The sequence below is a fragment of the Miscanthus floridulus genome, chromosome 8 (genome assembly GCF_019320115.1).
Source record: "Miscanthus floridulus cultivar M001 chromosome 8, ASM1932011v1, whole genome shotgun sequence".
In the NCBI taxonomy this organism is placed as follows: domain Eukaryota; kingdom Viridiplantae; phylum Streptophyta; class Magnoliopsida; order Poales; family Poaceae; genus Miscanthus; species Miscanthus floridulus.
The window spans coordinates 109817193-109830524 of NC_089587.1; the positions used below are offsets into that span (position 1 = coordinate 109817193).

The following is a 13332-nucleotide window of genomic DNA, read 5'->3' on the forward strand; positions in this document are numbered from 1 at the left end:
GCCCTGGCTGTTGCCTCCTCCCCAACCCCGAGTATGGCCCAGTCGATGTCTTCGGTCCTGGCACTGGTCTAGGCGGCTGGGCCGACAACTTGCGGCCAATCCACACTAGGGGGTGGAGACACGAACACTGCTGCCCTATCACGACCATTACTCTAGGAAATATAAAGGCGACAACACAGCCAATTTTTGTTACAGCATAACTCTATAGGTACAAGGTAGCATAATTTACCTTTGGAGGAGGTCGGGCCAGCTTGAAGGCGTGCTCGATGTCGCTTAACCTGACATAATTCAGATTAGTTAAGTTGAATAGCTCTCCAATCCTGGCTTTGATTTCTATCTTGTCAAGTGCTTCTTTCCTGGTCCTCGTTGGATCTGCGCTACCCTGGTATTCATAGCCCGGATGTACCCTCCTCTGGCAGGGCTAGATCCTTCGGTTGATGAAGTTCCCGACCACGCTTGGACCATCCAGTTTCCCCCATGGGATCATCCCAAGCAGTTCTGCGATCTGTTCCAAGTGCTCGGGCTTCTCCGACCAGCTGTTCTTCTTCTCCGGAATGAACCCCACGTCGCACAGGGTGATCGTGTTCGGCTCTTCGCGGATGTAGAACCACTTCTTGTACCAGTCATCCAGCGACGTGTTCCAAGGGCAGTGCAAGTACTGGGCCTTCATCCCGTCACACAGATTGAGGTATACGCCTCTGGCTATCTTCGAGCTGCCACTTCCTTTCTTCCGTAGACAGAATAGATGGCGGAAGAGGTCGAAATGGGGCTGGAAGCCACCATATGCTTCACAAAGATGGATGAAGGTGGAGACAAGAAGAATCGAGTTGGGATACAGATTACAAATCCCAATCTCGTAATACAAATAGAGCCCCTGAAGGAAAGGGTGCACTGGAACCCCCAAAACACTGCTTGAAGAAATCCTCAAAAACCACAATCTCACCTAGTTGTGGATCGGGGTAGCTTTCTCCTTCCGGCGTGTGCCATCCCGCGAGTGCCTTGTTGTGGAGCACTCCCATAGTGACGAGGTCTTCGATGGTCTGCTCATTGCTCCGTGACTTCCACCACTCCTTCGCCATGACTCCGGTTTTCTTCTAGGCGTCTCTCTTCGCCATTAATCTGTCCTTGCTAAAGGGGTGGATACGGTGGAGGGGTGATTGGTGATGATTTTGGAGGTATAGGGTTTGGCAAAAGGAAGAAGAAGGCTGCGGCGGTGAATGATAATGGGGATCGGTAAAAAGTAACTTACCAATTCTATATTATAAATAACCAAGAGTTCCGTCGTTTCGTCCGCCCGAGATTCTTGGGAGACGTGCGCACGCGCCGCAGACGATTGTTTTCACAACCTTGAGATCTATGCCAATAAACGCGCCCCTTCGTTACCAGTGTATGCGCCTCTTCGTTGCTAGTGTGAGAGGGCCCACACTGACACACCTCTTTACAGGTGCCAAGCGATTGTTTGCTAGAAAGGGCAAGAAGACAGTATGACGTGCTATACTTGTCTACTTTTTTGACCAGACGTGTACGATTTGACTTGACAGAATAAGAAGATAAATAAATACACCAAATAATAGTACAAGCGGCGTTCGTTTTTTCGCTGCATGTCTTATGCTCAAGGATGGTCCAGACCACTACCGTGCTCGGGGACTGCCCAGACCACTGCCGTGCTCGAGGACTGCCCAGACCACTGCCGTGCTCGGAGACTGCCCAGACCACTGCCGTGCTCGGGGACTGCCTAGACCACTGTCGTGCTCGGGGACTGCTACGACCACTACCGTGCTTGGGGACTGCTCCGACCACTAATGTGCTCGGGGACTGTCCCGACCACTGCTCGGAGACCGCTCTCCTCGGCTACATGTGATTTGTACTCACATACAGTTGAGAGACTTTTATTTAGACCTTGCTACAAGGCTCATACTTCGCCTTCCAGCAAACTCGGGGACTACATCGGTACGATGCATCTGCCGGTGCATCTCGTATCGCTTGTACGACGATTGGATTCTTAACTCCAGTGGGAATTCTTTTTTGACCCTGGCACCACGTGCCTACGTCACCTACTACTAGGCTCGGGGACTAAGTGGGCACACTTCACCTTGCGGTGAATATGTTTGTTTTCCGACCTCTACGCCTCTGATGATCAAGGATGCTACGCTTTAAGATTCACTTACATTTCTTTTCAGAAATACAAGTGGGCACACTTCACAGGATGGAAATCTTTTTCTTTTTTCTTAAGAGCACCATACATTCTTCGGACAACCTACTTCTCCGGCGACAACGGTGGTTAGAAATGTCAAGGACTCAAGCCTTACTATTCGGAGAAGGTTAAAATGGCGTGTCGCAACATAATATATGGTGCTCGGGGACTAGCTGTGGGGGTATTAACCCCTATACCCTTACGGCTAAGATTGGGCCGGCCCGGATCAGTGGGTCTGGTCCACCAAAAGATGACGCACGGCTCGGCCAACCTATTCGGAGTCCCGCGCAAGGAGTCAAGACAGATTTTGCGATCAAGCAAGATCTTGGTCGGTTAGAATAGAAATCCTCATCCGGACACCTATGACAATTGTAACTAACTAGGATTAGTTTCCATATCTGTAACCCTGCCCCCCGGACTATATAAGGCGGGCAGGGGACCCCTCTAAAAAACATATTTCATTGACATACAACAATACAATCAGACGCAGGACGTAGGTATTACGCCTTCTTGGCGGCCGAACCTGGATAAAACCTCGTGTCTGTCTTGCGTCACCATCTTGTTTGTGGCTTGCGCATCTGTCTGCCGACAATCTACTATCTTGGGCATACCCCTTAGTAGACTGCCGACCATATTTCGTCAACAAAGTCTTATTAGGACATCTAATAGCAGGACACCCCCTAAGTTGATTCAATTATTTCCAGGCCGTGTTTGCTCAGACAGAATTACTGTTACGTAGCGTCAAATTATTGTTCACGCTGTCGGGCCTGTGGACTACTTCTCTAGTTCTCAGCAAGGATGTGGTTTCTAGCTAGACCAGGTCCAGTCATCCTATAATGAAACGCCACCAGTTCCAGATCCCCACCAAACACCAAGCGCGCGCCTATATCAGGTCAGCTCTGGAGTCTGGAGCATCCACCACTCCCCAGGAGCTGGAAACCAGCCATACATCCATCCTTGCACATAGCTCCGACTCCGATCCAGCGCCACCAACCCGGAAGCAGCAGCAAGCCTCTTGGCTCTTGCACGTAGCTTCCCTGGCTCCAGCCTGCAGCGCCACACCTCCACCTCCGCCGGATCGGGAGAAGATGGTGTCGCCGACGGAGCCGCAGGCCGAGACGACGACGGTGTTCCGCTCGACGCTTCCCGACATCGCCATCCCGGACCACCTCCCGCTCCACGACTACGTCCTGGAGCGCCTGGCGGAGCGCCGCGACCGCGCGTGCCTCATCGACGGCGCGACGGGCGAGACGCTCACGTTCGGCGACGTGGACCGGCTGTCGCGCCGCGTCGCGGCTGGGATGCGCGCCGCCCTCGGCGTCCGCAGCGGGGGCACGGTGATGCTACTGCTCCCAAACTCCGTGGAGTTCGCGCTCGCGTTCCTCGCGTGCTCCCGCCTCGGCGCCGCCGCCACCACGGCCAACCCGCTCCACACCCCGCCCGAGATCGCCAAGCAGGCGGCGGCCTCCGGCGCCACCGTCGTCATCACCGAGCCGGCGTTCGTCGGCAAGGTGAGGGGGCTCGCCGGCGTCGCCATCGTCGCCACGGGCGACGGCGCCGAAGGCTGCGTCTCGTTCTCCGACCTCCTCGCTTCCTCCGCCAACGACGACTCGGCGGCGGCCATCGACGTGGCGAACGACGTGGTCGCGCTGCCGTACTCGTCCGGCACGACGGGGCTGCCCAAGGGGGTGATGCTGTCGCACCGCGGGCTGGTGACCAGCGTGGCGCAGCTCGTGGACGGCGACAACCCGAACCTCCACTTCCGGGAGGACGACGTCGTGCTCTGCGTGCTGCCCATGTTCCACGTGTACTCGCTGCACTCCATCCTGCTGTGCGGGATGCGCGCCGGCGCGGCGCTCGTGATCATGAAGCGCTTCGACACCCTCCGCATGTTTGAGCTGGTGAAGCGGCACCGCATCACCATCGTCCCGCTCGTGCTGCCCATCGCCGTGGAGATGGCCAAGAGCGACGCCATCGACAGCCACGACCTCTCCTCGGTGCGCATGGTCATCTCGGGGGCCGCGCCCATGGGCAAGGAGCTGCAGGATATGCTGCGCGCCAAGCTCCCTCACGCCGTGCTCGGACAGGGGTATGGGATGACGGAGGCAGGCCCGGTGCTCTCAATGTGCATGGCGTTTGCCAAGGAGCCGTTGCCGGTGAAGTCCGGCGCCTGCGGCACGGTGGTGAGGAACGCCGAGCTCAAGATCATCGACCCGGAGACCTGGCTATCCCTCCCCCGCAACCAGCCCGGGGAGATCTGCATCAGGGGCAACCAGTTGATGAAAGGTACCCGATTTTTTTCTTACACAAATTTACAAACAAACAGTTCTGTCTAACTAGTCCAGACAAGGGCTTGAAGGTGACACATTGGCTGCCCGGTCTGGTACGCGCAGGGTACCTCAACAACCCGGAGGCCACGGCGAAGACCATCGACTCGGAGGGGTGGCTGCACACCGGAGACATCGGGTACGTTGACGACGACGACGAAATCTTCATCGTCGACCGGCTCAAGGAGCTCATCAAGTACAAGGGGTTCCAAGTCGCTCCGGCGGAGCTCGAGGCCATGCTCATCGCCCACCCCTAGCATCGCCGACGCCGCCGTCGTCCCGTAAGTAGCTACCGGCCTTCCCACGCTTTCTCGGTCGAGTTGCACAGGTTCTGAACAACGTTCGCTTGATACTTGGTCTGATGCAGAATGAAGGATGACTCCTGCGGCGAGATCCCGGTGGGGTTCGTCGTGACGTCCGGCGGCTCCGAGATCACCGAGGACGAGATCAAACAGTACGTGGCGAAACAGGTGAGATTTACTAATAAGTTACCGATCCTTGCAATTGCAAAAAAGATATTCTCAAAACCTCATCATCGAGGAGAGCACCAGTCCTGAAATTTAAATTTCTGTAAATGTTATTTAGGTGGTGTTCTACAAGAGGCTGCACAAGATCTTCCTCGTGGAGGCTATCCCCAAGGCACCATCTGGCAAGATTTTGAGGAAGGATCTGAGAGCAAAGCTGGCGTCTGAATTTTCCAACGGATCATCGTGTTGATGCCCCTGAGGGCCTGAGTTCTTTCTATACTAAAACGACCCCAGTTTTAGTTGTTTTTTATGCTGAACAAGCTAAAAAAAGATATACAGAAAACGGTGTAAACGAGAAGCAGTCAACCATGTACAAGACATGTTATCTAGATAAATGAAAGTTCAAGATTGAGTATTTGCTATTAAGCATTTATTGCTTTGAAAGTAACAGACAATTAACTGAGCTGCAAAAAATTATGTATTATCGTGATTAATGTCTGAATGACATTGTCACAAGTTAGGACAGCAAAAGGATACTTTTGTTTTGAAAGATCCGGACATCTTGGATTTAGTTAATAATGAGGAGAGGAAGAAGAAACAGCACAAGTGAGTCAAACGATCAAAATTGACCCGTTCTAATATCTAATTACCTTGCTAACTACAAAATACAAGTCCAGACGGCAGGTAAGCTAGCTGATGTAAACAAACGAAAATAACAAATGGCAACCGTGCAGACAATCAAGCGCCAGAATGAGACACTGGTGATGTCGTAAATTGTCCGTCTTTGAATGCGTGAATATACTGCTGGGGCAAGGAATGCTCGGCCTGCAACAGTTTAGCAAAATGAGAGAGTACTCAAGAGTCAAGACCAGCATATATATTTTATATAAAAAGCAACTATGGTCTTCTTTCAATCCAACTTCTCCATATTCTCCCAGAATGGTTGTGTAAATTCTGGGTGGTGAAATATGAAGCTACAAAATATTGAGGGCCTTGAAAAACAGAAAACTGAAACCAAAGTGTCAGTTTAGTTAATTTTTTTAGAAAGGGCGGCAAGAACTTTGCCACGGTTTTATTAGACGATAGAAAAGAGCAAAAACAGAATTAAAATCAACTTCTGTTCCATCCATTGTAATTCATTTGTAACTTTGAAAGTAAAATAGGAGAGCCTCAATAGTTAAATCAAAGAAGTTAGTAGAGTACTCACCCAATCACCGTCAGTGTTTGCATCTGGAACAAGAACATTGATTTCACTTGATTTAGCGGTTGTTATAGATGTCTCTAAAGATTCCTTGCTTAAGTAAAGTTGGCAGCCAGATGTGTTGTCTATTGATATAGTCGGAACCGAGCCCTGTAGTATCATTAGAAAGCATAAGAAGATATTTGCATCAACTGATGCAAGTAAATATGATATCTTAATCACAGAGCATGGGAGCGCTTCTATACATATGTTTGGAAGAAAATCTACCTCACATTGGACCTCTGCACTGTTACAATTCACAATTTCACAAGCCGCTACAACCCCCTGAGAACAATACATGACAAGTTAATGAAGCAACAAGAATTCCCTGGAAGTATTTGTTGATTTGTCAACAGATGTACCTTGAATAAGACTCCTACTTTGGTGCACTTATCAATTGTTATGTTGTTCACTTTCCCTGCACAACAATGTCCACATATACGCTTGGACAGTTATTGTTTTCTCTTAAAAAAGAATGAAGATTTATTCGTAGCACGTTGGTGGGAAAGTACCTTTGACTTGCAGCACACAATCCTTGCATCCATATACATACACCGACTGTTTGGTATCACAATCTTCAATAATTAAGCTCTTGTTCCCAACATGATGCTCAACCACCCATCTGATAGAGAATGACATTAATCGAGTGAGCTTGTTTCATTGATGGTTTATTCGCATTTCTGGATAGGAAGGAACATAACAATTACTTGCGACCCATCTGGAGCTCCAATTTAGCAGGTCCTTTAGTTGAGCTAAAGGAATGTGCATTGCGAGTTTCTTTTCCTTCAGCAGCTACAACACCTGTTTTGTCTGTTCTATTTTTGCTCTTCATGTCATCAGTTACCTTCCTGAGGCCTGTATATATAACAAGAAGGTGAAGCAGTAACCATAACATAATTTTAGTGCATGAATTGGGCAGGTGTACGAGTTGTTCAACCGAAAATCAAATGAAAACTTATACTGAGCTGACCTTGTGTCACTGGTCTCCCAGAGCTGATTTCAGCAAATACTGCTGACATTCCAGATTTTGGTTGGGATGATGAGGCCGAAGAGATGGAAAGGGATGTAGAAGGAGCGGACGGGACTGAAGGTGCCTTGTTGATTGCACTTCCTGGCGGTTGCCATACAGGACCCAATGGGTAGTACCTCTTCACATAATCACGCAAATTGGGCACATAAAGCTCTTTCAGGGCTTTAGCCCAATCCACATGATCAGGGTCCTTATTTTTGTATTCCACAAGCACCTATGATATCATTATCCAACACTAGTATGAGTGAACCTATATGTGCTTAAGAAATCAACTCTACTACAGTTAATCTTTGAATAAGCTTAGTTAGACATGGTGTTATGCTAAGTAAGCAGTTGGTGGTCCTTTTCAACTGTTAGTTAGCTCTGAATTTGTTTTTGTTTTATAAAACGTGTATTTTTCTTGAATATAAATTTTGAGTATGGACACGGGTCTTTGAGTTTCACATTTCCATTTTCTTGGGAGCCTTGAGTTTACTGTATTGTTTACACATTTTGCCCTAGAACTTGGTACCTGATAAGGATTCATTTGATCATTTCCTCCTTCAATCTCTAACCCCTTCACATATTGTCTAGGTGCATTTCCAGAATGACATTCTTTTTTGGAACAGAGGTACCCTAGTATCATATTAGAAAGGTCGTCAACTGTGAGTAATATATACCTTATTGCTGTAGAACTCTGCCATTTGCCAGCTCTCTTCTACATGAGCAATCGGAAGAGGCATACCTGAAGAGATATACACAATCCAGTTAATCTCCCACTTTACATACACGAGCAGCAGTAGAACATGTATTGGCATGTTGTTTCAGCCCCCCATCACATAAATTTACCAAAAGGTTAGAACGTGATAGTTGATACTTACCGCAACCTTTGCCAGTGTAACCAATCCATGCCAGAGCGGCCAGGCTACCGGCTGCTGCTTTTAGATGGTTGGCATAGATCGATCTCGTCCCCTCCGCCAATGCGTTGGCCTCCAAGATCGTTTCATTCAGCGGCCCCATAAACGTCGTCACTGACTCCATTGTTGGTTTCTACCAAGTACCAAATCATAAGCATTTAACAATTGATCATCAACCACAAATGTACCAAATGCGCAAATACTTTATTTCCCATGTTAAGATTTCAGACTTCACTGTCATTTGCAGAGAGATAGGAATGAAAGCTGAGACGAACAAGAGGCGCACCTGTGTCTGGTTGGTCCTGACAAGAAGGTTCTTCCCAACCAAGAACGCCTTCTCCACCAATCCCGTCACCTCGGCGACATCCGCCCCGATCTTGCCGGCAGCCGCGGACACCCTGCCGAGCGCGCTGGCGACAAGATCGTCGAAGGCCACAATCGCCGGGTCCTGCGCTGATGCAGTAGTGTCGGGCAGGCCGCCGCGCGCCCCACCGCTGAGTGCCTCCAGCCGGGATACCGCCGCCTCCAACCTGCCTATCAGGGCTTCTCCCATGGCGTTCGCGCGTGGGCCGGTGATAGGATCGCTAGGAGGAGAGGAGTGCGGGGATGGGCAATGCAGATAGGAACGAGAAGAGACTTGAGAGAGAGAATGGAGGAGCAGCGGGAGGCCAACGTCGCCACGGTAGCCCTTTGGAGGGGGAGGGAGGGAGGGAATGGCGGAATGGAGCTGATCTGAACCGAGAGAGACGTGCTGCTAGACATCTGTACCTATGCGAGCCCCACGGACGCAGTGGAGAAGGGAGACAGTCCTAACATAGGTAAGAAGAGAGGATCAAGCAAAGTTCTTGCATTCTAGTTGGATCAATGGTAAAGCACCGGTTGACATGGAACCGAACCTCTACCCTTTGGCATGGAGGGAGAATCGATTGGTTAAAGACGACCTCAACAAACATGAATTGGACAAGGGCGTTATGGAGGATTTAGAACATCACACAAAATGGCTAAATTTGTGAAACCATGGGATTTCTTACAAGACGTTCAGCTGTCAGAACAATCGAGTACAAGTGGACAACTGATGGTGTTTATACCTTCAAATCGACCAATCTGCACAGTGCATGGGTTCCTTCTGGTACTTCAAGGCAAAGTCCATTTGGAGAGCGCATGCCGAAGAAAAGCAGGAGTTCTTTATCTGATTACTCGTCAAAGATCCTCACTGCTGGTAAGCTACAAGCTCACCATTGGACCTGCAACCCAATATGTGTGCTTTGTGATCAACAACCGAAGACAACGCTTCATCTATGCCTCTAGTGGTTTGGCACCCCTCAAGAATTGGATCGGTGATTGTATGTATCCGAGCTCCTCAATACGATGTTCAACATTTGGAGGGCTAGTGGTCGGCCTCGGTGGTGAACTAGAGCCTCCAGCAACATAGGAATAGAACCAGAGCCTCCAACAACATAGGAATAAATATGTGGACAGTCATGGCATGTAATATCTGGAAAGAGATAAATAGTCATTGTTAAAATACATGTGTCTAGGTTCATTGTAACATGGTGAGATCCTCAGGTTGTTGAGGGCGCCGGTTAGTTGTGCATGTGAGCATGCATAGATAGAAATCTCCGTGTAAGGTTGTTGTAATTCTATCTGATGTACAAGGCCACGCAGGGGCCTTTTTCCTGTCTATATAACACGTAACCAAGAGTCCCAGGAAGGGCATCTTGTTCCTCCATTTTTACATGGTACCAGAGCCATCTAATCTAGGGAACCATGGCGCAAACACCAGCCACCGCCGCTCTCTCCTTCGGTCTCCTTCCCATGGTGACGGAGAAGCTCACCAGAGGCAACTACGGCATGTGGCATGCTCAGGTGTCGTCGGCTCTCAAAGGGGCCCAACTCGCCGGGTTCATCAAGCCCACCGCGAAACCGCCGCCGGAGTTCCTGGACACCGCCGGCAAGAACGACGACACGGCGGACGACAAGCTAGGTCGACCCGCTGCCCAATCCAGAGTACGAGAAGTGGGTAGCCAAGGACAGTCAGGTGCTTAGCTACTTGTTTTCAGTCTCTGTCCAAGGAAATCTTTTCCCAGGTGTCATCTGCATCTACCGCTGCTGGAGCTCTAGGCTAGCGATCTAGGCACTGCATGCCTCGCAGTCCCGAGCTCGTGTGATCGCCACGCGCATGGCGCTCGCCACGGCATCTAAAGGAGCGTCAACCGTGGCGGAGTACTTCACGAAGATGAAGGGTCTCGCCGACGAGATGGCATCAGGCGGGACGCAAGCTGGAGGACGAGGAGCTCGTCTCCTACATCCTCACCTGGACTCGACAGCGACTTCAACTCCGTCGTCTCGGCGGTCACGGCAAGAGTCGAGCCGATCAGCGTATCGGAGCTCTACGCACAGCTCGTCAGCTTCGAGCAGCGCGTGGAGATGCAAGGCGGGGGAGCTTCCATCCTCGGCCAATATGGTGATGAAGAACGGTCGCGGGGGCGGCAACGCCAACAACAGCCCTCGCAATGGCCGTGGTGGAGGCGGCCGAGGCGGTTTCGGTCGTGGCCACAAGGGAGGCCGTGGCGGCACCGGAGGTGGTCGCGGTGGCTTCCAATCTGGCGTATTTTGCCAGTTGTGTGGCAAGGAGGGGCACACAGGTGGTGCGCTGTTTCAAGAGGTTTGACAGCTCCTACACCGGCCCCCAGCAGAAGACAGCGGCTTCAGCGACCTCCAACTACTGGCGTGGACACCAACTGGTATATGGATACCGTGCCACTGATCACATCATAGGGGAGCTCGAGAAGCTAACCATTCGTGACAAGTACTCCGGCAATGAGCAAGTGCATGCGGCAAATGGAACATGTATGGAGATTGGTTATGTTGGTCATAGCGTTTTGCATTCCCCACATACCCATATTCATCTTAATAATGTGCTCCATGTTCCACAAGCAAGTAAAAGTCTTATCTCTGTAAATCGTTTGGCTCGTGACAATAATGCTTTTCTAGGAATTTCATCCAAATCATTTTTTTATCAAGGAACAGGGGACCAAGAGGACTCTCCTGCAAGGCAGATGTGAAGGGGGCCTCTATCCCCTCAAGTCATCCTACAATAAGCAAGCGCTTGGTGCATCCAAGTTGTCGTCGTCGTTATGGCATGCTAGGCTAGGACATGCATCTCCTGCTGTAGTGCAGCAAGTTCTGAGCCGCCATAATCTTCCTTTTGTTAGAAACTCGAATAAAGCTGAAATTTGTGATGCTTGTCAGCGGGGCAAGAGCCACCAGCTACCTTATCCTAAGTCAACCAGTATCTCTACTAGTCCCATGGATTTAGTCTTCTCTGATGTTTGGGGGCCGGCACCTACGTCGGTCGGCAAAAACAGCTATTATGTAAGCTTTATCGATGATTATTCAAAGTTTACTTGGATCTATCTATTGCGCCATAAATCAGAAGTATTCTCTTGTTTTCGTGATTTTCAAAACCTTGTCGAGCGACAATTTGGTCGCAAGATCTTGAAGGTACAAACAGACTGGGGAGGTGAATATCAAACCTTGAATTCCTTTTTTAGGCGCATAGGCATAGAACATCTTCTTTCGTGTCCCCATGCACATCAACAAAACGGCTCCGCTGAACGCAAGCACAGGCACATTGTTGAGATAGGACTCTCCATACTTGCTCATGCTGCCATGCCATTAAAATTTTGGGATGAAGCGTTTCTTACAGCTGTATTTCTTATAAATCGCCTTCCTTCAAAAGTCATCCACAGTGACACACCTTATGAGCACCTCCATGGTCACAAACCCTGACTACTCCTTCCTTAGAGTCTTTGGTTGTGCCTGCTGGCCCAACCTTTGTCCCTACAACACCACGAAATTGCAATTCCGCTCTAAACGGTGTGTCTTCCTTGGCTACAGCAATTCTCACAAGGGGCTTAAGTGTTTAGATCCCTCTGTAGGATGTGTGTATATTTCTCGTGACATTGTGTTTGATGAGAATGTGTTTCCCTTCTCTGAACTCCATCCCAACGCCGGTGCACGGTTGTGAGCCGAAATATCTCTTCTTCCTGAATCCCTCCTTAGTTCCACCTCTTTTGGGGATGCAAAATTGCATGATCAACATGTTACTAACTCCATGCCTAATACTGTGTCAAGTTCCCCTGGTTGTCAGTTGGATGCAGGAACAAATTGGGCGCCAAACGGTGAAAAAATGGTGTTGCCCGCTCATCATCACATGTGTCCTCAGCGGCGGAGACCAAGCTACTGCGAGTGCAGGGATCCTGAAGCTGATCCTGTCGCCGAATCTACCTCAGGGATCGCTAGCTGATTTGCGCACAGGACGCGTCGGCACCGCTGGTCGAGTCTTCAGCAGGATCGTCTGCGGCAGCATCCGGCACACTGCCTCTCATCTCCGCTGTGAGTTCGCCACCAGCTACAGGAAGATCGTCTGCGGCTACGGGTCCGTCGACAGGTGCTAGGACTGCAGCTGCAGTCTGCTGTCGCTGCTGGAAATCTACTGCCGACGGAGATCCTCCCCTCCTAGATCTTCTGTGGTTGTGGATCCTGCTGCTCCTACTGTGCCACCTCGCCCTGATCACACGCCTATCTCAAGGGATCAGTCAGCCCAAGCAGTACACCGATGGCACTGGTGAGATGGTGCATGATGGCAGCTACATCTGAGGAACCCTCCACTATTAGCGAAGCTCTCCAAGATGAAAATTGGAGTACAGCCATGGATAGTGAGTATCAAGCACTTCGTCGCAACAAGACTTGGCATTTGGTTCATCCACCACACGGACAAAAATATAATTGACTGCAAATGGGTCTATAAAGTGAAGCGACGAGCAGATGGATCCATTGATCGTTACAAGGCAAGACTTGTTGCTAAAGGTTACAAGCAGAGGTATGGAATTGATTATGAAGATACTTTTAGTCCCAGTTGTCAAGGCGGCAACCATACGTCTTATTTTGTCCATAGCATGTCTCAAAGGGGTGGACTCTTAGGCAACTTGATGTCCAAAATGCATTTTTGCATGGAGTTCTTGAAGAGGAAGTATACATGCATCAACCCCCTGGATATGTTGACAAGGATCGGCCGAATTGGGTGTGTAAACTCGATAAAGCACTCTACGGTCTCAAACAAGCACCTCGCGCCTGGTATGCTCGGTTGTGTGGTAAGCTTGAAACTCTGGGATT

General features: G+C 50.0%; 1 protein-coding gene, 1 non-coding gene and 1 pseudogene across 2 annotated transcripts; 2 read left to right on the forward strand and 1 right to left on the reverse strand.

Moving 5' to 3' along the window:
• The first annotated feature begins 3097 nt into the window (after positions 1–3097).
• LOC136477146 (4-coumarate--CoA ligase 5-like) lies at positions 3098–5414 on the forward strand (annotated as a pseudogene).
• Positions 5415–5499: 85 nt separating this feature from the next.
• LOC136477147 (cyclase-associated protein 1-like) lies at positions 5500–9341 on the reverse strand. The gene is made up of 10 exons (XM_066475203.1): positions 8441–9341; positions 8119–8287; positions 7918–7982; positions 7199–7472; positions 6936–7083; positions 6741–6850; positions 6591–6646; positions 6457–6513; positions 6196–6339; positions 5500–5813 (listed from the first exon to the last, which is right to left on the reverse strand). The coding sequence occupies exons 1-10, from the start codon at positions 8705–8707 to the stop codon at positions 5727–5729; spliced, it is 1377 nt and encodes a 458-aa protein (XP_066331300.1). The 5' UTR covers positions 8708–9341; the 3' UTR covers positions 5500–5726.
• Positions 9342–10430: 1089 nt separating this feature from the next.
• On the forward strand, positions 10431–10570 carry LOC136478858 (small nucleolar RNA Z247). The gene has a single exon (XR_010764528.1). It is a non-coding gene; the product is annotated as a small nucleolar RNA Z247 (small nucleolar RNA).
• The last annotated feature ends 2762 nt before the right edge of the window (positions 10571–13332 follow it).

Excerpts from the sequence above, each read along its gene's own strand:
- LOC136477147 (XM_066475203.1), bottom strand. The coding sequence starts at position 8,707 with ATGGGAGAAGCCCTGATAGGCAGGTTGGAGGCGGCGGTATCCCGGCTG. Across the intron at positions 6,340-6,456 it reads GTGCAGAGGTCCAATGTGAG|GGCTCGGTTCCGACTATATC; the intron begins GTAGATTTTCTT and ends ATGATACTACAG. Across the intron at positions 5,814-6,195 it reads CAAACACTGACGGTGATTGG|GCCGAGCATTCCTTGCCCCA; the intron begins GTGAGTACTCTA and ends AAACTGTTGCAG.